Here is a 25,873-nt window from a genome sequence, read left to right as displayed (position 1 = left end):
TGATCGGTCTGGATGATAGTTAGGTCGCAAGATGGCTACTGTAAACTCAGCAGCGTGGACGCGACGTGACAGTGACACGTGGCATTTAGGGTTTGTCTGGTATCAATTCCTCACCTGCTCGCCACCTAAAAGCTCTCTCCAACCAACACAACTTTCATTCCTTATCCCACCCTACTCACGACTTTACGAGCAGACAAAACATTCACAAAGATGGAGAACCAAGCAACCTTCAAGATGGTCCTCTGCGGTGATGGTGGTACCGTGAGTCTCCAGACTGGGCAAATGCTCAAAGCTAATCCTATAGGGTGGGTTCTTATTCGAAGCAAGATATACAACTCATACTGACCCTGCCTTTCTCTGATATAGGCAAGGTGAGTTACCTTCTTAAATACTAGAGCTTCTGCTTACCATATAGACCACTTTCGTCAAGCGTCATTTGACCGGTAAGCCGCTGCTCAGCTATTCTATTATGTTTGCTGATCTCCAGGCGAATTCGAGAAGAAGTACATTGGTGAGCTCACTCATCGACCACTCTGACGCCAGCGACTCTCGGTGTCGAAGTCCACCCCCTCACCTTCCACACCAACTTTGGAACCATCTGCTTCAACGTCTGGGACACGGCAGGCCAGGAAAAGTTCGGTGGTCTCCGCGACGGATACTATATCCAGGGACAATGCGGTATCATCATGTTCGACGTTACCTCGCGTATCACCTACAAGAACGTCCCCAACTGGCACCGTGATCTCGAGCGGGTATGTGAGAACATCCCCATTGTCCTTTGTGGAAACAAGGTCGATGTCAAGGTGAGTTTGATCCTCAGAGACCAGTGTCGTGCTGATAGTAGGAACGCAAAGTCAAGACCGGCAACGTCACCTTCCACAGGAAGAGTAGGTCTCCGCCTGATCTCGCTAATGATAGAAAACCTCCAATACTTTGAAATCTCGGCCAAGTCCAACTACAACTTTGAAAAGCCCTTCCTTTGGCTCGCCAGGAAGCTCGTCGGGTGAGTAGGCTTACCGTGCCCGGCTAATGTCAGTAACCAATCCCTCGAGTTTGTTGCTGCGCCCGCCCTGGCCCCGCCAGAGGTCCAGCTCGACCAGGCCATGATTGCGCGATACGAGGAGGAACTCAAGCAGGCTGCGAACGCGCCTCTCCCGGACGAGGACGACGCCGACCTTTAAGCTACATGTCATGCATCATTCGTTACGTTTCAGCTTAGATATGTGTGGGAAGCGCTCCTGTATCCTTCTCATGTCTTCGAGCTGTTTCCGACGCGCTGCATTGCAAGTTTGCCTATAGTTAGATCGGTACGATGACGGACTCACCATTGGAATATCGAGACGATTACAAAACTTGCCACTGCCCAATTCGCTCCGGCTCTTGGTGCTATCGTCAGCTTGACCTATCTCTGACTCACATCTCGAGGCGAGATATCGAACAGCGCCAATCCCAGCACCCCCTGCGATGCCCGAGAGCAAGCTCTGCCTGATGCAGGGGATCTGCTCGATGTTTCGGAAATCGTTCTTCAGATCGATCGTCTAGAGTCAGCATGGCCTGCGAAGCGCTCACCTCGAGAGCCTTCTTTATATCCGTCACCCTATCGCCCGAGAGCTGCTCATCGCTGACAGGCTCGCTGATGGTGGAATTGCCAGTGGGGATATTCAGTGTAGGCATGGTATGGGTGAAACAGATACATGCTCTAAATAAAATGTCCAGAATTCAAGCGCTGCCAATCAGCCGAGCAAAATCAAGCACGTACCTTCATTTTTCCTCCGCCGTCTTGGAGTCAGATGTAGACTCCTCGTCCAGCTTCTCCAGATCCCTCCTAGCTGCTCGCCTTTGATATATCGCCCATGCACCAGCGGCTGTGACGATCATTCCGAGGAGGATTGTGCAAACAATAAAGGGGGTTTTGTCCACACGCAACGGAGAAGCGTCGTGCTCGGGTGATGCAGCAGGAGGGGAGAAGTCTTGTTGCGGGGGAAACAGCGTGGAGTTGGACATTGTGGGTGGGCAGAACAGAAGCGCTCAGACGAGCTCTATATGTAGACGTTGCGCTTTGGCGCTAAAGAGATACATTCATTGAAATGAAACCCCTACTAGTACTGCCCCTGGTAACCACCCTGGCCGCCTAAAGTGTCAGCCCCGTCCAAACTGTGAGATTTTGAGCCATAACGTACCGTAGCTCTGCTGTCCGCCACCGCCGTAGCCGCCCTGGCCACCACCGTAACCGCCACCACCGCCCTGCTGCTGGCCGCCACCGTAGCCGCCCTGACCACCACCACCGTAGCCGCCCTGGCCACCACCACCGTAGCCGCCTTGGCCGCCCTGCTGCTGCTGGCCACCGTAGCCGCTGTTGTAGCCACCACCGCCGTAGCCACCACCGCCACCACCGTAGCCACCCCCACCACCGGCACCGCCAGCAGGGCGAGCGTTGGCGAGGTTGACACGGACGCGACGACCGTCAAGCTCCTGCTCGTTCATCGAGGCGATCGCGGCCTCAGCCTCGGGCTGGGAACCGTAGGTCTAGATCTCAGAACTGTTCTCCAGTGAGGCGGGAAATGGTAGAAAAAAGATACACACGACGAAACCGAAACCACGCGAACGACCAGTCTCACGGTCCTTCATGACGATACACTGCAAACGAGTCAGAAACACAATCCACACAAGCAAGAGAACAAACAAACGTCGGTAACCTGGCCGTAGGCAGAGAAAGCCTTGACGAGATAAGCACATTCATACGTCTGCGTACTACAGACAAAGAGCCAACCTGGTGGAGGAGATCATCCGTGGTGTTCCACGAAAGGTTTCCTAAAGGATCAGCGAAAATTCCACGGGTCGAGACAAAGGAGGCTACGCACCGACGTAAACTTTGGCAGCCATTTTGAAGATATGTAGTGTATGTGTTGAGAAAGGAGAGAGAGACAATGTAGAAAGGGACAGGGGGAGAGGGGGGAAATCGAGAGGGAGAAGCTTCGAAAGACGGAATCTATTCTTTCAGGGGCGCGGTGTTATGTTTGGATAACGCCGAAAGGGAAGGAGAGTGGCGACGATGCAGATGACGTAATTGAGGGGCTCCCTACTCCGATCGACTGCGCGCCTGCTCTTGTCGACTCATTCCTTGACCTTACAACTTCTATTACTCCACGTCAACCTCGCCATAACTCTGAACATGGACCGAGACCAGCCAGACGGCCCCGCGCTCCACATCGTCCTAGCCAAGCAGCGGGAGCGAGAAGCAGTGCGTTTCTCACCGCCGCTGACAACTACGCTAACGCGTAAAGCCAACAGGCTGAACACCAAAGGCAACGTGATGCTATAATAAAGGTAACTCCTGGTCGCAAAAGAGCTAATAGTAGGACTCGCAAAAGGACCATACGGCAGACAGATTCGTCGGCGTGGTAGAAGCCATCGACGACAGGCTCAAACGATCCACAGTCGGTCTCGTTACCCTCTCCGACTTTCAGCGCGCCAAAGAGTCGCTGGAAGAAGAGGCCCGGCAAGTAGCCGCCAAAACCAAAGCCGAACAGTACGCCCCCCGCCGACATCGCTGATGGTAGAAAGTCACTGTCCCGCGCAAAGAAGGGAAAGAAGCGGGACGTAAAACTCTCCTTTGACGATGAAGAGGACGATGCTCCGTGAGTTCTCGACCAACATGGCTGACCTCAGACACAAGAAGCGCAATGCCAGTCCGTCGTCAAGCGATGCCCCCAAGGAACGCCTCAGCAAGAACCCCGACGTCGACACTTCATTTCTCCCGGACCGCTACCGCGAGGAAGAGGAACGCTTACACCGTGAGGACCTCCGCAAGAAGTGGCTGGCGGAGCAAGAGCGGATCAAAAACGAGACGATCGAGATTGTGTATTCTTTTTGGGACGGCAGTGGGCATCGCAAGACCGTGGAGTGTCTGAAGGGAGACGACATTGCAGCGTTCCTAGGCAAGTGTCGCGCCCAATTCCCCGAGCTACGCGCGACCAGCATCGACAACATGATGTACATCAAGGTGAGTCATGGTAGGAAGGCGCTGATGGCAGGAGGATCTCATTATACCCCACGTATGTCCGGCGGAAGACTACGCTGACAACAGCACTACACCTTTTACGACTTTATCGTGAACGGTGCAAGGGGCAAATCCGGTCCCTTGTTCAACTTTGACGTCCATGACGACGTACGAATGGTTTCCAACGCATCGCTGGAGAAAGACGAGGTGGGTCAAAATCTGGCAGCGCTAACGACAGTCTCATGCCGGAAAGGTTGTAGAAAGAACATGGTACAACAAGTTCAAACATGTGAGTCGTTGCAAAAACATTGCTGAGTTAGATCTTTCCAGCATCGCGGTGGGAAGTATACGATCCAGACAAAGACTATGGATCGTACAAAGTTAGGGGGTAGTCATGCATCGTCAAGATTACTACGCGCCGCCGGCCAATTTCTACTCATCAGCCCTGAAATGTCCAGCACTCACCCTAATATCTGCCGCAGAGATCGGACAGGGGAAGCTGGCATCGCTGTTGGTTGTTACTGGAATGACAAAGCTGAGTATCCTCAATTTGAGGTACAGCACATATTGCACCGTGACGTCCTGGCTCGTGGCGGAACCGCATTTGGCTACATCAGCGATGTTACACTATGACTCACAAATCAGATCCTGCAAGATGACCTGGTTGGGGTCGATACTGGACGAGTAACTTTTGTTAGCTATCGCTACTGTGATGACCTACTTCAAGGCCAGGGGGAAGCTAAAGCCTGACTCGGCATAGCCCGCAAAGTTGACATTGTACAATGTCCCCCCGCCAAACTTGGAGTCGACACCGGGATACTTGACATCTGCCGAGATCTCCTTAAAGTCGACGTTGAACCAATTGGGGTTGGATACACTGCCTCAGTAAAGTCCCCACGCGAACGCACCTAATGTCAAGATTGATGTTGACCGAAAACGAGTTGCTGTTGAGGTTTACGCCTGATGTGCCGAGGTTGATGCTGTTGAGCGAGAGATTAGGAGGCCGAACGTACTGGCGTGAGCAGAGCTCCCCGATCCACTCACAAGTGCGATCGCTAGCAGCATGCTGACGATGATGATGACCGACAAGGTCGTACAGCAGCAGCAGAATCGAAAAAAGGTACGAACGCCTCCACCCTACTGTCAGCACTGCCGAGCTTGTAACCCACTCTTGACCACTGCTTCCCCCGCTCATCCTTCCGCCACATCCGAAGGATCCCTGTGCTCCTCGGCGGTGGTCCAACCTCTGCCCATGATTTCGTTTGGTTCAGTCCCGCGCGCCCTTTGCGTTCACGTTCGGTGTTCTGCGGGTAACCATCTGTGATCTTCTCGGCACTGGGGTTTGCTTGGAATCCGGTGTCCGTGGAGGGATCGAGATGGTGGGTTTGGTAGGGAACGGTGTTGTTGTACGCGTTTTGGTAGTGAGGCGCGTCGACGTGTTGGTTTTGGTTGTAAGGATCGTCATACTGCGCGCTGGAAGACGGGACTCCGCCACCATGAGCACTTTGTGACCACATCGTGAGGGACAGAGGGCAAGAGCTGAGGTTGTACGATGAAGTATGGAAGAAAGCACAAAGCTGTGTCTGCTGTATCGAAAGCACGCGACTGGCAGTTTACGTAACGCGTTTCAGAATGCGGAACGCTGCAGCTGCAGCAGCTGCAGATCCAACCAGAACTCGTCTTGTCACCATATTCATCTCTGCCCGCCATGACGGACATCACCTCGGCCTTCAAGGCATCATGCCAAGGTCCGCTCTTGATGTTTTGCTCGATTCCAGCTGACAGACAGCCATTCCACCCGCAAAAATGATCAAAAGACCCAGCACATTACTCCTGGACGTCATGAATGCCATGCCCTTCTTCGACCCCGCGCTGGACACGGGCCAGGTCGACCGGGCCGCTACATTCGATCTCTCAGCTGCCCTTTCGGTGATAGAGATCTGCGGAGTAATGGACAAGATGTTGCAGCTCGAGGTAAGCCATTCCGCGGATGAGCTAATTAGATCTCGTGGCATCTCGGAGCAACCCTTTGCGATACAGTATTCACCGCGCGCTATTACCACCACCCAGCTGCGATCTCAGGTATATCCCTCCACTCCTACACTCTTGCCTATATCAAATCGGTCGAGCTCGTATACAACGAGTTTGCCAAAGGCAACGTAGTGGACGGCGAGGATGTCCTGCTGGACCACCATGGGATTTCGATAGGCATGTCCAACTCTGTCGAACAAGTCATGGTCATGCTGGACGATGCTATCCAAAAAGAGAGTGAGTCTTTCGTAAAGCATAGCTGATCCAGTCTCATCCGACATCTCACAGCGGCTAGCTCTACGCAGGTCCATGCTGTCTCTTTTCGCCAATTCCTCGCAGCCCCTTGATCTTCCCCGCTTTAGCATATCCCCAATCAGCAATTCTCCTGCCTTCACCCCGGTCACTCACCTCCTACGGCAAGCCATGCCGCTCATGCCGAGCGCACTCTGCGACCCGTGCCTCTACCTCAACCGGCTTGACGGGCAAATGCGGGCGGTCCACGGCATTGTCGGCCCAAAAGCCTGGCAGGCCTATCTGTCGACGGAAGAGCTCTTGCCGTACGTCCGCTCAGTTGCGGCTGGCAGAATCGCCGAGATGGACAACGCGTATCAACGCCTATCCGCCCACACGCAGTCGCCGGGAATCTGGCGAAGTATTGCCGACGGAGTGAGTGACAGACTTTCCGAGCTGACTTCAGTGCGCTATTGCCACACTACGCGTCCCTTTGCAAAACAGAGCTCGACAAAGACGGCTATACCTATCTGTCGCGCACTCTTGGCACGAACGGGCCACTTCGGCCTTTTCTGCGCGCGACCTGGAAGGATTCCGATGGACGCACGCTCTACGCTTGGACTGCTTACTCGAAGCTAGTCTGGCGGCGTACGATCTCAACCTCTGCCCCCCTGCCGAGTATGCACAATCCCTCTGGTGGATACAGCGTATGTCAGCAGTCCGGTGTAAGCTGGAACACAACTGGTGGTCAGAAGTCTGGATGCATATCGCATCCGGCTTGTTGAAGAAGCTGTCGTCGAGGCCGCTGGCGGGGGCGAGCTCAAGGGATCAGTTTCTTTTGCGACACAAATGGGCGAGAAAGACACCATATCCCAAAAAGGGCAGGGGACTGGTTCCGCGCTGGGACGATTGGAAGTCAGCGGAAGCGCTGTATCGACAGCAATCTGTGAGTAGACGCGAGACTGGGCTAATTTCAGCTATACGACGACGGAAACTCAGATCTGGCGATGGCCGAACGGCTCCTAGAGCAAACAACCAGCGCCCATCTAGTGAATCTGCGCGACGAACTGAGACAAAACCAGCCAGGGTCAGGGGAATGGACAAGGGGTACATGGATGTATATTATGCGGTAGCCTCTCGCTCACGCAGTCTTGCCCGCAATTCCTCCATAAACGCCTCTCCGCCGTCCAACTCCACCTCCAGCTGACTGGCCACCTCGGCAATCGTCTTGCTCCTGCTGACAATCTCCTGAATCTCCTTGCGCCGCTGTTTCGTCATGTTGGTCGGGGGCGTCGGCTTGAATTGGGTGAGGAGGAATTTGGTGTTGCCCCAAGGGTTGTCCAGGTAGTGAGCCAAGCGGAGCAGCATGGGGATGTTCTGGGTGACGTTGCAGACAAGACCGGTAGACGCAAATACCGAAGGGTTGCGCTCCGCAGCACGAGCCAGCATAATTGAAGAAGCACCTGGCATCAGCGCAGTCCTACACAGTGCTCACCAGTCATCTCTCTGATCCGATCCCGATTAGGCCAGCCGTCCCCGTCCCCGTTGCAGATGACCGGCAAGCCTCGCTGCTCCCCTAGCTTGACGATATCGCCGAGCCGCTCCCACATCGCCTTGTCACCTGGTCGCATATCCCGCGTACGGCAATGTACTGTGAGGTTGCGGATACCCGTCCGTAGAATCCTGGCGGCGAGATACAGCGTATCTGGCTGAGTTGGCAGCAGCCGGATCTTGCAGCTGATGGGCAAGGGTATCTCGTCCAAGAGAGCTCGGAGGATATTGAGGAGTACGTCAGGTGTTGATAGCAGGGCGGCGCCCATACCAGAGTGGGTGGAAAAGGGCTTTGGGCATCCGCAATTGAGATCACTGAATCAGCTTTGCCACCATAAATACCCACATTCCGGCCACATCCTGCTGAACCGTACGAGCAGCTTTCACTGCAAGCTCGGGATCGGAAGATCCTATTTGAAATATCACTAGATTCAGCTGGATCACAGCAGAACCTACAGTATGGCTTCTCGATGGGATGTGTCGAAAAGATCGGGCCCTGGCCTTTCGAATAGGTGATGACACCGGTAGTGGCTGGCGTCAGCTACGCCAAGAAGGGCACGTACGGTCTACCTTGCGCTCAGATCCGATGACAGCCTTGTCGACCACTTCGGGAGACCACACCAGATCCGCCCCGTAGTATAAGGAAAGCAACCGCTACTGATTAGAATTGCATCATTGACAACCTACCATAGGCACTGTCGTCAGCTATTTATATACGGTCAACTCACAGCTTCCAGTGCGCACCATCGGCGCCAGGACAAATTTATCCCTATAGTCAAGCTCGTGTTCATATGTCTTGACGTGCTCAATAGGGAGACGCATCTCGGCGATGGTTGGATCGTCCATGTCCATCTTGAGCCGCTTGGCTGATGGTGACTCTGCGGCTGGGGATTCATCCCGAGGTCGCGTGAGGCTGGCGGGCATCGTGCGCAGTATTCTTGGCGCCAGAGTGGACAGTACAGGAGCAAGGCTTCTTGCGGCCAACATAAAGTAGTATGTGAAGTGGACTCAGACTTGTTGCAAGATCAGCGACGGACAAACGTTTATCGTAACGTAATGAGGTATTCTGCCGTCGTTGCCAAATCTCGGATTGCTGCTGGCTTCGACCATACATCATGCCATGACTTATCAAGCGAGGCTCACCCGCCTCAGGAAGCTCATCGATCCGATCACTTCTGCCGAGGCTTCACCCTCGGCATTTGTCCCTCCTGGACACAAAGAATCTGAAAGAGACAGATGGTCCGCTGCACATGACCAGGCCCTCCTGGACGGTCGGCACAAGGGTGGGCTCACTAATCGGGACGGAACTGATCATAGATGTAAGACCAATAACCCTCAGCTCGGAAGACTTTCGGACCCTACGCATCATTGGTGAAGGACAGTTCGCGACGGTATGTGCCAATAGATGGCCTATCTGATGATCAGGTCCAACTTGTGCAATGCGCGCTGGATCAACAGCTGTACGCGATGAAGGCGATCCCCAAGTATAAAGCCGACAGATACAGTCAGGTAAGCGCCGCCATATACTCTGCTGATTCCAGGCGTTGCAACTGCCTGCGGAGCGGCACTTACACTTGCTCGCGAGCGAGATCGACTACAGCCCAGCGCCTGCCCTTTTTGCCGCGTTTCAATCTTCCAGCACACTCTACCTTGTGATGGACTTGGCCGCCTCGGGATCTCTTGCCGACCGGATCGAGAACCTTCCAGGCAGTTTGCCCGAAGGGGAAGTGCGCTGGTGGGCAGCTCAACTGCTGGAAGCTATTACCTGGGTGCACAAGCAAGGATACGTCCATCGGTAAGTCGACTCCTGGTCAAGCTGACGATAGCGATATCAAACCGGCAAATCTACTCGTCACGAGCGGGCACCGGCTGCTCATATCCGACTTTGGATCCGCAGCTCCCTGCGCGCTCGACGCAAGCCTACTCGATCCGCAATACTGTCGCGAGCCGACGGGAACGCCCGATTACATCGCGCCGGAGATTTTGCGGTGCGCGGAGCTCGCCCTTATCGAAGACGACGTACCCCTGACCCGGTATGGACGCGGTGTCGATTGGTGGAGCATGGGCGCCACTATATTCGAGTTGGCGGTCGGACAGCCACCATTCTACTCTTCTGCGATACGGTCAACATATGATGCTATCCTGGTGGCAACGCGCCTAATCCCTGCGTCACTGTCATTCGCTTTGGATGACCTTTTAGAGCGGTAGGTTTGCCTATCACGTAGTAGCTGACGGCCAGGTTGTTATGCCAATCTGCCCTCCGCATCGACGCTGAAGATATACATCGTCATGCTTTTTTCGCGGTACCGACCGGTATGTCATCTATCGGACTCAGCTAACAAAGAAGTCCACCCGCCAGATCTGACTGGTCTTTGCGATATCGCCGACGGGACGAGCTATCTCGAGCCCGATTCCGTCAGCGAGATGACCGACGAATGCGTGTCCATTACGCAGATCCAACCCGTCGGCGAACGTAACGCGAGATGGTACGGATGGACACACCTGCCGTCCGCGGTCAACCCGTCCGAAGCGCCGCTCAAAGTCTCTCCAGCCAGAACGGTCCCACAGACACCTCGGCCACGTCGAGATCGCGAGGACGCCACGATTATGACTTCTCGTCGGGAGGGCCTGCTCAATTGTGTCCAGCAGAGCGCCAGAAAACAGCGAAGAAACGCGCATTCCAAGTCACAAGGCCTAAAGGAGGAGCTCCAATCCATGACGCGAAGTCTAGATGTGAGTGATTGTTGGCGCCAAACTGATTGGCGCAGGAGCTCTCGTGTCGCCTACAGGAAATTCGCCGTGTCCTGTCCTGAAGCATATTACATGCCAGGACGACCAGGCGCCGCCAGGGGTGCTGGTCAATGCTGCTTATATCGACAAGGAGTAGATCCCGTCAAGGTGCGTGCCTCACCGGATCCATGATACTGGACATCGGCCAACGCAGTTGTATCGACGGTACCCGCGATGTGTGCACAGCTGAGAATACGCAGGCCCTACACGACTAGACGCCGTACTCAACGGTCCGTCCCGGGCTGTCCGTTGGTCGTTCCCACGCTGCTTCGATCAGCACCTGGGAGGCGGAAGCCACCAGCCTAGTCGCCCTCACGAATGAGCACCACATCGGTGCTCTGCACTTGTCTGCTGCGCCCGTGGTCCCGTGACTGTCGCTCCAGGCTCAACCATGTCTCAGTGCGCAAGCTCCTGACGCCCTTGATCTGAACCCTCCCCAACAATGTACCCGGTTGCTCCCGGTTCCCGTCCTCACGGTCACCCTCAAGCGGATCCTCTTCACCATCCAGGCAAGTCATCTCTGTGCCTTTTCAGCAAGCGCAGTCGCTGACTGCCCGGCAGTATTCAGCCAGCCCTCCTTCATTTGGAGCGACACCATGTCGGGGGCCTCACGGCGCTCACTACGGCTGGGAGTATAGGGGGTCTCGGTGCAGTCCCCTCATCCACGTAATATTCGATCCGTCGACTACACCAACGTCCGACCCCTTACCTCTCGTCACGTATGTCCAGGTCGGGAACCTGGCCACCATGCCGGCCACTCCTATCGGTACGCTACCGCTCCGTTGTCATCGTCGATGAGGAGTACGACTCGGGCGCCTCGGCATTCACTGCCACCTGCTCGCCCGCTGCCGGCCCTGACTCTCCCCACTCTGGCGGTGCTACAGGTCGTCGCGCTGGCGAATTTATGATCGACTCCGGCGCCACTCATCACATTGTTCGAGTAGATGGTCCAAGGTGTCTGCAGTGTCAGCACCATCAAACAACCACAACGGACAAACTCACATCATCATTCCCACCGCCACCACCACCGGAAACCTTATAGTTGAGCGAGCAGAACTTGCCCCACGCAGTGCACCGCGCGCACTTGGGGAAGTCGGGATGAACCATGCACGGGACACCTCGACCTCGCGGACCCGGAGCACAGGCATCGCAGCCGTTGGGGTGGCGGTGACCTTGCTGAGTGATGATCACGGACCCGTCGTGGCGTTGCTCCTATATCATCAGCATATACCCATATATCACATCCAACATATATCAGAGGGAAAGTACTCACCACCACGGTAGTATTCCCAGTGGACTCCACCTCATCCTCCGATGAATCAGCGACCGAGACCGGAACCGACCTAGAGGTACCGGGGACCTTGGCGACGATGACGGTCTGAAGGGAATCGTCCGACACAGAGAAGGGCGACGCGACCGGGACCGGCTGGAGGAGCCTTGGGTCAATGTACGACCACGAGTGGTCGTCGGCGGTAGGACGGATGGACCAGATGGGATCGGCAAAGTCGATGGATGGAGTAGGGGATGGAGGGACGACAGGAGTAAGGTCGTCGCTCTGGAAGACGGAGGGGTAAACGTGACCCGAGTAGGACGAGGGCGCGTTGTACCCGAACGAATCGGCTACCGGCACGTAAGCCGAGGGAGCAGGAGGAACATAGCCGTCCTGCCAGCCGGGGACGAAGGCGGTCGCAAAGGGAGCCGAGGAAAGGTCATCGTCTTGATAGTAGGATGGATAGACGGAGGGAGCCGTGTATGGGGTAACGGTACCAGGCGAGACCGGCGGACTGGCGGGCTCCGGCGTAACCGAAAGGGTGTTGATACCGTAATTGCCAAACATCTGCACGTCAGCCGATGACCGAGGCAACCGGAAAGCCACAATAACGTACAAAGTTCTGGAACTCGTTGTCACGGGAGGGGGGTGACTGGGCGAGGGAGGTACCAGGACTAGTCTAAGCGCATAGAGATACTAGCGACAATACTGAGAGAGCGAGATAAAGAAGAGAGAAAGCTACGCTACGCTGACTAACCTAACTACGAAAGTGAAAAGCGGAACTATAAACGGCTATATAAAAGTGGCTATTTGAGTGTGGCATTCCCTACGGTAACAGACGTCCGGGGCACCAGAGCCGTACGAGAAGTTGGAGGTGTTGTCGTTGTTGTTGTCAAACATGTTGTGCAAATTGGCGAAGATGGGGAGATGTGGATGAGCTTGAGGAAAAGCTGGATAAAACCGCCCACATATATACCTCAGCCAACGGTGCGGAAACGACAGTGCGGGAAGGATTGAGCATGTGACCATGCAGAGACTGAGGGAGCATGTGTCTCGATGAGGGAGTGTTAGGAATACGATGTCTCAGCGGGAGCGATGCCGGCAGCGAGGCTACTCGGAAGCGAGCTCGGTACCGCGTAGGAACTCCTACACGGGACCGAGTAGGCGCACCTACAGTATAGAGAGTGCGACGCCTGAGTGGCGAGATCCCATGCCGTACTGCAGGGCAGTATGGCAGGTCAATGCGGCGGACCAAGCGTGGCAGTGCCAATGGACCATGGAGGCTATGTAGGAACTGTAGGACTTAGGAGGTGCTGCATAGGAAGTCCTACAATAGGGATTGTAGGAACTCGTAGGAACTCGTAGGGACTCGCGGAGGAACTCGTAGGAACTCGTAGGGACTTGTAGGGACTTGTAGGGACTCGTAGGAACTCGTAGGAACTACAAAAGTTCAAGACTGGAATATATAAGGAGGTCATATCGAGTCAAATGCATCCCCAGTCTGCTCTTGAAAACTTAACAGATTAGAACTCTGATACCATCCCTCGATCCTCACCAATGTTCAACCCCTTCCTGTCGTCAAACACGTGCAGGTCGGTATCAGGCCACCATCCCGACCACCCTCATGGGTACGCTGCACCTCAGTCCTCTCCACTTGCCGAACTCACTCGTCGTCCCAGGTCTATCGCTCAACCTCATCTCGGTGCGAAACACTCTGGCACCCTTCACCTGGAGCTTTCCCAACAACGTCGCGATCTGTCACCGCGTAGGCAGCCCGGTCCCTGTCCTTACGGCCAGACTCAAGCGGAACCTCTTCACCATCCAGGCAAGTAATGCTCCACGTACTATCAGCCAGCCTAGTCGCTAACCTCCTGGCAGTATGGAAACGGGCACACCTTCGCTTGGGTCATCTTAATGGCGGGAGGATCATGACACTCGCTACGACGGGAGAATGCCACGGGGGACGGGAGTGGGACGGGCCAGAGCTAGTCTAATGCATGGGATAAGCGACTATAATGAGAGAGCGGGATGAAGAAGAGGGGAGAAACTAGCTACGACTAGTATACAAGCTGCGCGAGGCAGGCCGGAGCGCAAGCTGATCCACTTTACGTATGATGGCTATGACTACGGTGATAGAGAATAGGAGGTCTCGATGCAGTCAGTCCGTTTCTCATCAAGCATATCCGGTGCATAGCCTGCAACTCAGGCAACAGGGAAATGCCTAGCATGTATACCCACTTGTGCTATGCTTTTGCTCGACCTCGTCCATGTTGTAAGAGATGGCAGGATGGTTCGCTTTCAAGCTGTGTGATCTGGAGCTCAGCTTGCGTATGATGAAGATGCGACAAGCTAATCCTTCAGGTCTACAAGACAGACGATATAGCAGAAGACGAGTCTTTACTGGAGAGATAGGCCGAGCCATAACTGTGTAAAACTAATCTAAGTGAGTCAACTCTATAGCATCAAACGGCACAGCCCCGTACGGCAAAGCCCGACTTAATCCTCCGCCTGAGACAGCCTTCACTCTCCCGCCTAGACTGCCGGTACTCAGCAGATTCCAATCCCGACAGCCTTTTGCAAAGAAGATCAGGCCGTGAACGGTGGGAATGTTAGGGTGCTTTGGTGTGATGTAAATCGCCTATATAGGAAGTCCGCTGTATAGGTCAGAAAGCCTCGAACTATGCCCCAGGTCGTCCGGCCAGACATACTGCATGAATCGTTTCTGCTGCATCTCCCCCTGAGATTTCAAGACGATATAAGGCTATGCATGAGACACAGGTGAGTCGGTCAAAGACTTGGGATATCCGAAATTGATTGAACCCTCCGACTGATTATCCATGCATCGCCCCGAGACGAAGCTCGCGATTTCGACCTGGACTGACATCGGCACAAAGCAGATTCCGATAGACGCGATTCCAAATTAACAACCAGCATACAGACCATCATGATCCTGTCTATCATGTTGCATCACGCTGGACTATGTAATCTTGCTATATTTACGCGTTTCCTGTTCATTGGATATACTATGCCATAGGGTATGTCTTCTGAATATGGACCGGCAGTGATGATGCGTGACTGAGAGGCACGGATCTACTTTTCGCAAGGCTTAGTGCCGTCGATCCAAAAAGCTTATCGTGGCCCCATTACTCTGTTGGCATCAGCTGAGTGCCGGGGTCAGTCTGAGTGAGTAGAGCGAGGAAAACCTCAGGTTTTGAATGGGGTCAGGTGCAGTGACGTTGTCGCCACCCACCTAAACACCCTCACGCCTCCCGCTTTCTACTCGCTCGAACGACCTCGTCACTACACCGCACACTCGCACAGCACACGGATCAATGCGTATTAGGCGGGTCATGCGGATCAAGGCGGGTCAGGCCGATCAAGCGGGTCAGAGGCAGGCCAGACGGGTCGAAGGCGGTACAGAGGCGGGTCGAGCGGGTCACAGGCGGCGAGTCGGACGGAAAGGAGGTGTCGACGGACAAAATCAGACATATATAAGGCAGCCCATTTCATAGCTAGGGATCCTTCTTGTGAGGATCTAAAATTTCATAAGTCTTCAACCAAACAAACTCAGATCCCAGCTCGCTCGTACCTCACTCGCCACTCACCTTCCACACCCATCAGCCCGCCACTCCCCCCTCACACTCGACGATCACCTTGATTGCCACTTGATCCTTCCAAGCACATCTACAGCCATCACATCGACACTCTCAGCTCGTCCACAGTAGTTGTCCCTTTCTCTAGTCAGTAGGCTTCTAGGGACAGCCCCCTGACATCAAGGCTTACTGCATGAGCTTGTGTGTTTCCTTGTACGTTATAGGATTGACTCACATCTATATCAATTTGACTTATACCTCAGCCTGATCAAGCGTCTGCTGGAATCCGCTCTGCTGGAATCCGCTGAGTAGCGGTCTTAGTCTCTAGGCGGGAAGAGTGAAGCGGTGAATGCCGGAACGAGCCATCTGTTCCATGGCTGATACGCGTACGGTCATATTGACAGTTCATAGAGAAACAGGCAGATTGAATAGAAGTCCGCTTCAATTCTACTAGCTTTCTCGATTATACATCTTCGCATCTATTGCGACCGGACTACACTTCCAGATGTTGATTACTTCCCCAGCTAATTGCTATTGACGCTCAGCTAGATCCAAAGAGATGTGGGAAAGAAGTGATGGGAAAAGCTACAAGTCTAGCTGACACGGCCAAGCTATTGTACAGACGGTGGATCCCGGACTTCCCGCTCAATCCCGACTATTCCCTCTTGGTATCCAGCCATCACGCCGTATCCCGCCAACTCCGCCATGATACGCCCGGACAAAGCTAATCAACGAGTCCCGACACTCCGACAATTCCGACATACATGTCGACAGGCGGCGTGGCCAAGTTGGAATTCGATCACGGCATCAAGAGGAAATTGCCCTTCGATGTAGCGCAGACCCGTATATCAACATTGAATGGTTCGAGGCTTGCTGTACGGGACTGTACCCTGGTAAGGCTGTCCATCTAGGTCATTTCCACATTAGGTCTGCTATGTCTCAGCCTATTTAGTCCTCTCCAGTATCCACTCGTCTTCTGCTACACAGTCTATTTCATATACCTGTGTCGCTTCCTCGTCATACACGACTCGAACCTCGGCCAATGAGCTTGAAGCGAGCCACCCTGCCATTTGCTACAGAAAGCTGTACAGACAAGAAGACTAGGCTGGTCGCAATACTGATGAGCTAACTGCCTGATTTGTTCAAACGTGGTGACTATCGCAGGCGTATGGATTGTAAACCGGTTCCTACATTCCGTCACGAGTTGTTGCTGAATTGCTCTCAGTGATTCGCCCTGATCGCCTTGGACTTGACGCCGGTCCGAATATGGGCGGGATTTTTTCCGCGAACGCGGCAAACGCTTCTGTAATCAGGTCAGGAGGGACGAGGCCCAAAAGATTGTGCCGAAGCTGTTGTCGTAATATGTCGGACTTGATACAGTGTATGTCGATATCTGGTGTCTCTGGGTAGGTATGCGGGGTATTACATAGGTTGACAGTGGAACAGAGATAAAGACAAATATTTTCCTAACGACGAAAGCCTTACTGCGGTGATTCCCGGTTTATATACTGACAGTGTGCGGGCTTCATCGAAAATTTCGTCTTGGCGTAACTTGGCTTAGCCTGCCATGAGGGATCTGGCGAAGACGGCGTGGGAGCTGGATGTCAAGAGGGAAAATCGAGCGAGAGCGGATAGCAGCAGAACGTAGCGAGACGACGCTCGTGTATATGTATGTACTTGCAGTAAATGGTTCAACTATGTCAGCTAGCCTTGAAGCCTTGAAATTTTTCATATTGTCGGAATTGACCGAGTGTCGGGTTGTCAGTAGATAGACCGGCGATCACCGCAGTAAGGCTCTCGTCACTAGGTAGATCTCTGTCTATATCTCTTCACCATTATCAACCTATGTAATACCCCCTATACCTGTTGGAATCCGCTGAGTACCGGTGTCAGTCTAGGCGGGAGAGTGAGGAGTGTCTCAGGCGGTGAATGGAGTCGGGGCTTGCTGTACGAGGCTGTACCCTTGTAGGTTGTAGTCTTGACTCACTTCAATAAAGTTTTACTTATGTCTCGGTCTAGTTAGTTGCCTTCAGTAAACACTTGTCTTCTGCTATATAGTTCGTCTTGCAGGCCTGGGGGATCATCTCGTCGCTTCTTCATCATACACAAGCTGAGCCTCCAGGTAAGTCAATGCATCGCTTCTTCATCATACACAAGCTGAGCCTCCAGCTTGAAGCGAACCATCCTGCCACTTCTTACACGGGCCGTGCCTTTTATGCTGCAGACTTGACTCACTCATATCAGATTTAGTCAAGTCTCCGCATAGTTAGTTTTCTTGAGTAAACACTCGTCTTCTGCTATATAGACTGTCCGTAGACCTGAGCGAGCAGCTTGTCGCTTCATCATGACACACAACATGAATCTCTCTTATCAAGCGTGTAGCCGACGATTCTACCATTTTTCACAGGTCTACAGTAGACACCTGAGAATTATAATAGTCTGGCTCGAGAGCCAAGCACGCACTTTGTCGCATCTTCATCTGCACAGCTGCACGTAGCTCACACATCATTCAGCCTGAAGCAAAGCTTTCTGCAATCTCCCACATGTTCACGTTAGACAGGTTCGTAGATTCTGTGTGAACCTTTCCTGACATATCCAGAATTACTGGGAAGTTGAAACCCATCGGATCACTTTGTCACGGCGGATTATGAAGATGGATGAGGGGACTACCAGAAGACGGCGGGATGTGACATACGGTATACCTCCACGTCAGGCAGCAATCGTTTTTTGGCGTAGTGGTCTCATTCTGAACACGAAAAAGGCTATCTACCTTTGGATGTATTTTAGCCAGAGTGGTAGCTTCTTTGTCCATGCTTCTGCACACTCATTTAGTATAGCCAGAATCGCGTCGTCGACGGAACTTTCCCATACTCGTTTAGGAGCCAGCTGAGCGTAAATTGCATCCAGCAGGAAGTGACGATATCCGAACCCTCTCCCAAATTTCCCCAAACAGACACCAGCTACGCGTTTGACCTTATCTTGTAAGAAGTGGCAGGATGGTTCGCTTCAAGCTGGAGGCTCAGCTTGTGTATGATGAAGAAGCGATGCATTGACTTACCTGGAGGCTCAGCTTGTGTATGATGAAGAAGCGACAAGCTGATCCCCCAGGCCTACAAGACGAACTATATAGCAGAAGACAAGTGTTTACTGAAAGGCAACTGACTAGGCCGAGACATAAGTAAAACTACATTAAAGTGAGTCAAGACTACAACCTACAAGGGTACAGCCCCGTACAGCAAGCCCCAAATCCATTCACCGCCTGAGACACTCCTCTCTCTCCCGCCTAGACTGACACCGGTACTCAGCGGATTCCAACATATCTTTCATGTCTTCGGACCAGCAGAGCTCATGCCCGTCGAGCAGATCTTTTTGATACTAATTACTTCTCGTCGGGCCCCCTGTCCAGGCCGTTCGTCGTCCAAGGGATGGTCACGATGTTCGCATACAAGATGTCGAAAATCATGATGTGAACACCACTTGGGAGACGAGACGTTGGTCGCGGCGCCCACTACTTCTCCAGCGCTGCATGGTCGATTGACGCACACCAGCACAGTGTCTTCTGTTGGAAGTTAGTCAATACCACTGGAGTGAGACGGAAGGTCTCAGGAAATCACGAAGCCGAAGCAATGGCTCTCGATCTCCACATTGCACCACGCTGAGCTACGGTTCGGAATCATTACCCCTTGCGGCCTCGCTCAAGCTCTTACGCGGTGCTCAACAGTCTGTTATCTCGCACGCAAAGCCTCGGCTTGAAGTAGCTGGGGAGATGAGTTCAGTCAGTAGACGAGTAATGCGACTGCGCCCTGGCTGGGATCCGCTGAGCATTGGCGTCGAGCAGGCGTGGAGACCCAGGTCACCTCCGGGATAGAAATTGGCTAACGGAGGGACTTGAGCACGGGACCGAACTGTTGTAGGTCGTGTGCAGCTTGACCCATCCTGTAGCTTCACTCATTCATATTTCAAATATATATCGTGTGGATCTGGTCGTATATTTGCAGTGAACTCTAGACAAACTTGTGCACCCTGGATTACTTGAGAGCAGAGTTGATCTCACGCCTCACATGTAATCTCAAATACAGATAGCTAGAACTGCTATTTCCGCCTCTCCTTGACTCCGCATATCACCGCCTCAACGTCGGTATCACTGCAACGGGCCTCTTGTACTCCTGTAGCTGATGATATCAAACATCCCCATTCGAGCATGTACTCTAGTCAATTCTTGCAATCTCCGATCTGTAAATACGTTCTGTGGATGGGACTCCCACTGCCGTCTGCTCCCTCGTGCAATTCGACCGCAGTATATGCCATGCAAAGGCCCTCATTCAACTGCATACGGCCGCACGGAAGCGTGCAGCGCATATGAACATCGTTCCATTTCCCACCTGCTGAGCACATGTGCTTCATCCCTCCCCGGTCTATGAAGAAAGGGATGGCATTTGCTACATGTCCAGATCGTGCCCAGATATGTAGCACATCATCACAGGCTCACTCTTACCGCTATGTATTATTAATTGTTTACCCACAAGATATCAGCCGTAAGATTCTGCTCCACAAAGTGCACTATCGTACTTATGACCTCTGAATCCACACAGCGGATCTCAGCCTAGACAACCTCTGTATCTTCCGCAGAATTCTCCAATTATCTGTAGAGGGCATCTTGCACCTCGCGCGCCCAAGTATCCCGTGATTTACGTCAGCTACTCCATAATGCGATCTGTTTTATGTTGATGACCGTCGTGACGTGGACCGAGGTCTCAGCCGATGAGCCAGTGGAGGCCCATTGGTGGAAGTGGGAGCGATAGTAACTTCTATTGCAGGCGTGTACCAAGCACTCCGGTCAGATTGTACTTCTTCTCCGCCCATTGCATATCCCTCGTACTTTGTCGGTCGCGGCGCGCACACTCGATCCGTTCCGCAATCCCTTGTATGGTGGTGTCTGACCGCCGCTGCGGTCAGCCCAATGACGATTAAAGGCTCACTGGGTGTCCGTCCATCCAGCGTTGATGGTCGCGTTACAGCTGTGGACAATCCGCGATTCGGCAGTGTGTATCATGTGCGATTCTCCTTGATAACATTGGCTCTCGATCTCCCTCTGAATGAGGCGGTGATTGCGACAATTTGAGCAGGCTCCCTGGACAGCCTAGCTGCCGAGCAGATTCCCCCGTCAGTGATTGAAAGCAGATGCAGTCTTTCTCTTCCGTATACACGTCCGCTCCTTGCCCTGCAGCAGAGTCCCCTCTGTGTATCTGCTGATCTTGAACGGAATGGTGGGTGTCAATGCTGTACGAATCCCTTCCGTACAGTCTCCAGGTTGGAATGTCGGCTCGAGACTTGTTTCGTCTTGATCGTGATGTGCTCGTATCTGGTCGCGCTCCGGGTAGATGGAAGTCTCGTCGAAGCGAAGAATTTTCAGTACGAGTCAGTACTTGGTCCTGCACTCAGCTGTACATGAGACCCAATCGGGGTTGACGCCTATTTTATTTACAAAAAGTCTTCTGCGGCTTTTCGTTTCCGCCCATTCGCAACATCTCCCTGATCCAACCCCTCGGTGGGAGATTGATAACGATATCGAGGTTGCTGCGCACGCTTTTCCGCCTGAATGTCAGCTGGGCTTGCCGAGAGGGACTCACCGGACTGGCTTCCACGTCGGGCCAGATGGTGCCGTCCTTCGGTGGCAGAACCACAACCTCTGGCGCCATGGATTGCCGCTGTGGTGTAGGTGCTGGACTGGACAAGCCGACTGACCGAAGAGCTGTTCGATCCACCGAGGGACTGGCCAGCGCTGGAGGCATGGCTGGTGGGAAGGGAGGTAAGAATCTGCTGTCAACCATATGACTGTTCGGCGACTTACCCTGGCATTGGCGGCATTGTTGGCGGAGGCATGCCCATGGGGTACGCATTTGGGAAGCCTGGGGGCATTCTGAAATCAGCTGTGTCGCGGAAAGCACTCACCCCGGGGGATAGAAAGCAGGTGGGGGGTAATTTGGAAGCGGGAGCGGGTTGTTGCGCTTTGCCATTAATGCTCGGTGCTGCGCGAGAGCAGCTTGCAGGTCGGCCTCGGGTATAACGGTGTATGCGTGTCTTGGCCGATGAGCCGCCGCCGCAGCGGCCAAGGCCACTGATCCTGCCTCGGTCTCCTTCCTTGCCTTCCATTCGGCCAGTGCGTTGGTCGGCACGCCCTCCATACCAAAGATTTCGACATCGAAGCTATCTCTGCCCGGCAGTGTATTTGTCAACCTGTCATCAGCTGGGCTAGTAGGCGAACTCACGGTTCAGGCTCGGTTTTGTGCACCTGTTGACTGTGGACCATCAAACCGCCGGCGGTCTGTCATCAGCTCGGTGATGGTAGGACTTACATTGAGTTTACGTGGACAGAGCTGACACTTGAAGTGCTTTGACTTTTGATGTTGAAGCAGAACTGGATTATCAGTGACTGGCGGAGACTATTATGTACCCTTGTCATCTTCGAATTCTCTCTCGCAGTACCAGCACCATGGCTTGAGGACCTGTGGGATGAGCTTTGTCGCTTGAGGCTGAGACTGTACTGACAAAGACTTGAGTCTTCTTCTTTCTTCCCATCTTGCTTGATGTATGATAGGAAAGAGTGGTTGGTTGCGGTGGATGGTTGACTTCAAGTGGGAGCGGAATCAAAATTTCAGTATCTCTCAACTGTCATCTCCTCCAGCTTGTCTACTGTCATCCATTCATCATGTCCAGACTCACCACAAGACAGCTTCACACTACCTGCATACGCTCATCACATATCGGTTCAACATCCATACCCATCCCAAAACCCGTACAACTCCGCTTCCCCTTTGACCTCCCCGCAACCTCCACTTCCACAGGTCTCACCAGGACCCTCTCCGTTACCGGCCCACTCGGCCAACAATCCCTCTCTATACCCCATCCCGTCGTCCTCGACAATCAACAGGGCGAGCTCTCAGTCAGCGTCCTTGATGTCGAGGACCGGAAACAGCGCAGTCTTTGGGGATTGACGCGTACCCTCATCAATAACGCCGTCGTTGGCGTATCGACGGGTTACAAGCTGGAGCTGCGGCTCGTCGGCGTCGGGTACCGAGCAGCGGTGGAGCCCATACCCGAGGCGCTCATTGCGCTCCAAAAGCAAATACCTCGCGCGGTCAAACCCGGTCAAGCCATACTCCCCACTCCCTCCCAACGCATCAACCTCAAACTCGGATACGCTCATCCCGTCTATGTCGATATCCCTGAAGACATCCAGGTCTCCACCCCTGCTCCCACTTCGGTCATCCTCTCCGGCACCGACAAGCAGAGGCTAGGCTTGTTTGCTGCCAAGATTAGAAGATGGCGCAAGCCAGAACCATACAGAGGCAAGGTGAGTAATCATTTAGGCAGCGCTGACAAATAGGGAATCTTTGTAGGCGACGAGACAATCAAGCTGAAGGAGGTAAAGAAGAAGTAGACATGCATCTAGTCTTCGGTCTCCCCTGCGCAGCGCTTCTCCCATCCCTGCCAGAACGACGGGTGATCCCGGCGATTGCCCTTGCTGTCGCAGGCGAGAATGCCCTGCCAAAAGGGCACGATCCCGTCTTCATCGCCTATGATTTGACCGGTCTCTCGGAGGATGTACTCGGCATGACCGGCGTGGCGTTGGATGATGCCCACGGAGGCGTGAGGAGTGAGGTGTGCGGAAACGATCTGGTGAGACCTGTCATCAGCGGGGTTTGACGGTGACCTACTCGGGGACGAACAGCTCAACGCGAGAGCTCGATGCCTTGGTCTGGATGGGCTGTCCCAGCCATTCAGCCTCCATGGCGAGAAGGGACGCGGATTCGCCCGAGTAGCTGACATCAGCCGAGCACTACAGGTCACTCACCTTTGCAGGACACAGCTGGACAGCACTGCCCGTTCCGCCATGCTGCGTTCTTCTCGGCCGCCCAAGAAGCCGCGAAAAATCCCGTTAGGGTATTCGTGTGTGTCTTTTGATTTGATGCAGTCGAGTAAAGGGGTAGGAGAAGAGGTGTAGGCGGCCCAGTCGGATCGGAGGGGTGTCGGTAAGCGGTGGATGACCTCGCCGGTGGAGCCGATACAAAGGTAGGACGTGTTGTCGTCCGTACCAATCTTCCAGATATCGCCTGCAAAGACACTGCAGGTGCTGACCGTGGGCCAGCTGGCAATGTTGGGTCCGAGGAGGCCTTGTCCGAACCCCTCGACGCTCCAGGCTTCGCCGCCGCCCATCTGCATCGCCGTATGGAGTCGGTGGATCCAAAAGGTGAGTGCGACCGTGAACGCCTTCTCCGAGCCGTGAACAAGGGGTTTGTGGATAACGCGGTCGAGGGCGCTTGGGCTTAGGTGCTGGATGATGCGCGAGGCGAAATGTTGAGCGAGGAAGGTCGTGTTGGATATGTTGGGGAGGCGGTGAGGGACGTTCGCAGCTTTCGGAGGTGGAGCTCGAGGAGGGATTTGCTGTCGGGGAACGGGCGCTTTGAATTTGCTGACCGGCTTGGCGTAAGGTGTAGTCGATGTGCCCTTGCTGCCAGCCTTTTTCGGGTTGGACCTCCCTGCGAGCGGCGCTTTCTGGCTCGAAAGGGGAAATTTCGATTTGCTCTGGGTCTGCCCTGAAATGAGAGGAATAGGCGCAGGACAGGGTGTATTGTTTTGGGCTTGCTTCTGGGTGGTAGGATTCGGGCGAGGGGGAGACGCAACGCGGGATGGAGGTTGAGCGATGGCGGCAAGTGAAGGTGGCGCTAGCTTTGGGGCAACCGGTCTTGCGATGGGAGGAGTGAGGTTTGATTTGGGTGTCGACAGTGGGACAGGCGCCGGAAGACTCCGGGGCGTGGGAGCCGGGATCGTCGGTGCAGCAGCAGCAGGGTTACCGACCTCTTCGAGACGGGCGATGAGTTGCGCTTTATTGTACTTGGAGTAGCCAGTGAGGCCGAGCTACAGGGTCAGTGTAGCTTTCCAATAGACTCACTTGCTTGCAGCGAGCTCTGAGCTCAGGAAGCTTGAGCTGTGATAGCATGATGTATGATGGATGAAGGAAGGAAGGAGACGCGCCTAACGCTGCTCGTCCACATACCTCCTGCCTCCACCTCTACTCTCCGTTTGCTGGAATCCGATTCCGGGTACTCTGCAAGCCGGCCGGGCCGGTCTCGCCGAGGTGGAGGAGGTGGGAATACAGTGGAGACGGGCGAGCTCTGGTATATAAGCCACGGTCACCCCTTGACCGCCCCGTCAAGCTGTACATCATGTCCGAGATCCACTCCTTTACGCAGACTGAAGCTCTTTCTGAGCGCCGCCTGCTCAAAGATGGCTCTGAGATCCCCAAGCGACAGAAACGGGTGGTGGTGACTGGAGGCTCCGGGAATCTGGGACGTTGGGTGGTCCGCGAGATGGTGCAGCATGGCTGGGACACCATCAACTGTGAGCTTTCTACAGTGGAATTGCTGACGACTAGTCGATACTGTACCTCCCCTGGCTTCCGAGGCGGACGTCAAGGCTCGCTACATCAAGGTCGACCTCACGGACTATGGACAGGTCATCGGTGGCCTGTCTGACGTAGACTCGGGATGGAAGGGCGTGGAGTAAGCCAATGTGTCGCTTGTTCATCGTACACAAGCTGATCCCTTAGTGCGGTGATCCACTTGGCTGCTATCCCCAGTCCCAACAAAGTTGTACGTTACATGCAGACATGGCTGACTCTAGCCCAATGCCGTGCTTTTTCAAACCAACATGAACCAGACCTACAACATCCTCGAAGCCTGTCGGGTTCTGGGCATCATCAACATTGCAATCGCCTCGTCAGAGACCGTCCTTGGCCTCCCCTTCTATCCCCACCCGCCTGCGTCATTCCCAGTCACCGAGTCGGTCGAACGCCCCGAAAGCTCCTACTCTCTCGCCAAGCTCATGGGGGAGAAGATGTCGGAGCAGCATTGCCGCTGGAATCCCGACGCAAAGATCGTCAATATCCGGCTGAGCAACGTCATGTGGCCGGAGCGATACGCCAACTTCTTGACCTGGCAGGATGACCCATGGGAGCGGGCATGGAAGTGAGTGGACATCAAGCTGAGCTGATGATTAGTGGCTTTTGCTATATCGACGGGAGGGATTGCGCTCAGGCGTTTCGGCTCGCCCTCGAGAAGGACTTCAAAGGGGCAGAGGTGTTCAACATTGGTGAGTGGAGCTAATAAAGTGTGGCGTTTCATAGTGACGACTACAGCCAATGCCGATATCTGCTATTCCAAGCAGACCACGGCGGAATTGGCCAAGTTGTGCTTCCCGGATGTCCCGTATACGCCAGAGACGGACGACCCGCGTGAGGGGCTGATCAGCATCAAGAAGGCAAGGGAGATGCTGGGGTATGAGCCAAAGTATGATTGGCAGGGGGAGGTGGAAAAGTTGAGACAGGCGGGTAAATTGATGTAGAGC

The 25,873-nt window shown here is 54.0% G+C and overlaps 13 protein-coding genes across 13 annotated transcripts; 6 read left to right on the top strand and 7 right to left on the bottom strand.

The window, feature by feature from the left end:
• Window positions 1–210: 210 nt before the first annotated feature.
• Window positions 211–1,181, top strand: MKK02DRAFT_22042 (RAN small monomeric GTPase; the record flags this gene model as incomplete). The annotated part of the gene is made up of 7 exons (XM_053086507.1): window positions 211–261; window positions 416–443; window positions 488–511; window positions 544–803; window positions 845–887; window positions 919–1,003; window positions 1,037–1,181. 7 exons carry the CDS (start codon window positions 211–213, stop codon window positions 1,179–1,181), a joined length of 636 nt encoding a protein of 211 aa, XP_052948734.1.
• Window positions 1,182–1,215: 34 nt separating this feature from the next.
• On the bottom strand, window positions 1,216–1,674 carry MKK02DRAFT_41986 (uncharacterized protein; the record flags this gene model as incomplete). Its single annotated transcript, XM_053091793.1, has 4 exons — window positions 1,216–1,276; window positions 1,326–1,386; window positions 1,418–1,538; window positions 1,570–1,674. The coding sequence occupies 4 exons, from the start codon at window positions 1,672–1,674 to the stop codon at window positions 1,216–1,218; spliced, it is 348 nt and encodes a 115-aa protein (XP_052948733.1).
• A 699-nt stretch (window positions 1,675–2,373) lies between these two features.
• On the bottom strand, window positions 2,374–2,815 carry MKK02DRAFT_11042 (uncharacterized protein; the record flags this gene model as incomplete). Its single annotated transcript, XM_053085507.1, has 4 exons — window positions 2,374–2,526; window positions 2,584–2,637; window positions 2,688–2,717; window positions 2,771–2,815. Coding segments are annotated over 4 exons (282 nt in total), but the record flags the coding sequence as incomplete, so codon positions are not given.
• A 357-nt stretch (window positions 2,816–3,172) lies between these two features.
• Window positions 3,173–4,392, top strand: MKK02DRAFT_22134 (XAP-5-like protein; the record flags this gene model as incomplete). The annotated part of the gene is made up of 9 exons (XM_053086524.1): window positions 3,173–3,241; window positions 3,292–3,327; window positions 3,360–3,529; window positions 3,561–3,638; window positions 3,670–4,003; window positions 4,035–4,055; window positions 4,088–4,207; window positions 4,239–4,289; window positions 4,321–4,392. 9 exons carry the CDS (start codon window positions 3,173–3,175, stop codon window positions 4,390–4,392), a joined length of 951 nt encoding a protein of 316 aa, XP_052948731.1.
• A 19-nt stretch (window positions 4,393–4,411) lies between these two features.
• MKK02DRAFT_41983 (uncharacterized protein) lies at window positions 4,412–5,517 on the bottom strand (the record flags this gene model as incomplete). The annotated part of the gene is made up of 7 exons (XM_053091792.1): window positions 4,412–4,432; window positions 4,466–4,608; window positions 4,639–4,688; window positions 4,722–4,877; window positions 4,909–5,012; window positions 5,045–5,137; window positions 5,170–5,517. 7 exons carry the CDS (start codon window positions 5,515–5,517, stop codon window positions 4,412–4,414), a joined length of 915 nt encoding a protein of 304 aa, XP_052948730.1.
• Window positions 5,518–5,708: 191 nt separating this feature from the next.
• Window positions 5,709–7,288, top strand: MKK02DRAFT_41982 (Mak10 subunit, NatC N-terminal acetyltransferase-domain-containing protein; the record flags this gene model as incomplete). Its single annotated transcript, XM_053091791.1, has 7 exons — window positions 5,709–5,748; window positions 5,790–5,974; window positions 6,004–6,268; window positions 6,300–6,697; window positions 6,729–6,969; window positions 7,015–7,177; window positions 7,240–7,288. 7 exons carry the CDS (start codon window positions 5,709–5,711, stop codon window positions 7,286–7,288), a joined length of 1,341 nt encoding a protein of 446 aa, XP_052948729.1.
• A 96-nt stretch (window positions 7,289–7,384) lies between these two features.
• MKK02DRAFT_22116 (uncharacterized protein) lies at window positions 7,385–8,659 on the bottom strand (the record flags this gene model as incomplete). Its single annotated transcript, XM_053086521.1, has 6 exons — window positions 7,385–7,725; window positions 7,758–8,128; window positions 8,160–8,238; window positions 8,270–8,344; window positions 8,377–8,467; window positions 8,531–8,659. The coding sequence occupies 6 exons, from the start codon at window positions 8,657–8,659 to the stop codon at window positions 7,385–7,387; spliced, it is 1,086 nt and encodes a 361-aa protein (XP_052948728.1).
• A 274-nt stretch (window positions 8,660–8,933) lies between these two features.
• On the top strand, window positions 8,934–10,626 carry MKK02DRAFT_31228 (kinase-like domain-containing protein; the record flags this gene model as incomplete). The annotated part of the gene is made up of 8 exons (XM_053088241.1): window positions 8,934–9,096; window positions 9,131–9,204; window positions 9,239–9,322; window positions 9,355–9,608; window positions 9,640–10,017; window positions 10,053–10,126; window positions 10,161–10,546; window positions 10,582–10,626. The coding sequence occupies 8 exons, from the start codon at window positions 8,934–8,936 to the stop codon at window positions 10,624–10,626; spliced, it is 1,458 nt and encodes a 485-aa protein (XP_052948727.1).
• Window positions 10,627–11,363: 737 nt separating this feature from the next.
• MKK02DRAFT_31227 (uncharacterized protein) lies at window positions 11,364–12,773 on the bottom strand (the record flags this gene model as incomplete). The annotated part of the gene is made up of 5 exons (XM_053088240.1): window positions 11,364–11,561; window positions 11,606–11,815; window positions 11,877–12,440; window positions 12,490–12,552; window positions 12,714–12,773. 5 exons carry the CDS (start codon window positions 12,771–12,773, stop codon window positions 11,364–11,366), a joined length of 1,095 nt encoding a protein of 364 aa, XP_052948726.1.
• Window positions 12,774–20,947: 8,174 nt separating this feature from the next.
• MKK02DRAFT_35829 (putative zinc finger protein) lies at window positions 20,948–22,045 on the bottom strand (the record flags this gene model as incomplete). The annotated part of the gene is made up of 8 exons (XM_053089277.1): window positions 20,948–21,061; window positions 21,097–21,283; window positions 21,318–21,386; window positions 21,419–21,703; window positions 21,736–21,791; window positions 21,823–21,884; window positions 21,921–21,972; window positions 22,016–22,045. The coding sequence occupies 8 exons, from the start codon at window positions 22,043–22,045 to the stop codon at window positions 20,948–20,950; spliced, it is 855 nt and encodes a 284-aa protein (XP_052948725.1).
• Window positions 22,046–22,175: 130 nt separating this feature from the next.
• On the top strand, window positions 22,176–22,907 carry MKK02DRAFT_35828 (putative ribosomal protein L6; the record flags this gene model as incomplete). The annotated part of the gene is made up of 2 exons (XM_053089276.1): window positions 22,176–22,820; window positions 22,854–22,907. 2 exons carry the CDS (start codon window positions 22,176–22,178, stop codon window positions 22,905–22,907), a joined length of 699 nt encoding a protein of 232 aa, XP_052948724.1.
• A 136-nt stretch (window positions 22,908–23,043) lies between these two features.
• On the bottom strand, window positions 23,044–24,467 carry MKK02DRAFT_41976 (uncharacterized protein; the record flags this gene model as incomplete). The annotated part of the gene is made up of 4 exons (XM_053091790.1): window positions 23,044–23,143; window positions 23,185–23,289; window positions 23,322–24,385; window positions 24,420–24,467. 4 exons carry the CDS (start codon window positions 24,465–24,467, stop codon window positions 23,044–23,046), a joined length of 1,317 nt encoding a protein of 438 aa, XP_052948723.1.
• A 226-nt stretch (window positions 24,468–24,693) lies between these two features.
• On the top strand, window positions 24,694–25,870 carry MKK02DRAFT_31225 (uncharacterized protein; the record flags this gene model as incomplete). The annotated part of the gene is made up of 6 exons (XM_053088239.1): window positions 24,694–24,868; window positions 24,903–25,029; window positions 25,077–25,119; window positions 25,151–25,494; window positions 25,527–25,618; window positions 25,665–25,870. The coding sequence occupies 6 exons, from the start codon at window positions 24,694–24,696 to the stop codon at window positions 25,868–25,870; spliced, it is 987 nt and encodes a 328-aa protein (XP_052948722.1).
• Between the last annotated feature and the right edge of the window lie 3 nt (window positions 25,871–25,873).

The sequence above is a fragment of the Dioszegia hungarica genome (genome assembly GCF_025882075.1).
Source record: "Dioszegia hungarica strain PDD-24b-2 chromosome Unknown MKK02contig_5, whole genome shotgun sequence".
NCBI lineage: Eukaryota > Fungi > Basidiomycota > Tremellomycetes > Tremellales > Bulleribasidiaceae > Dioszegia > Dioszegia hungarica.
Note: the sequence above shows the minus strand (reverse complement) of the source record. Positions and strands in the feature narration are given on the sequence as shown.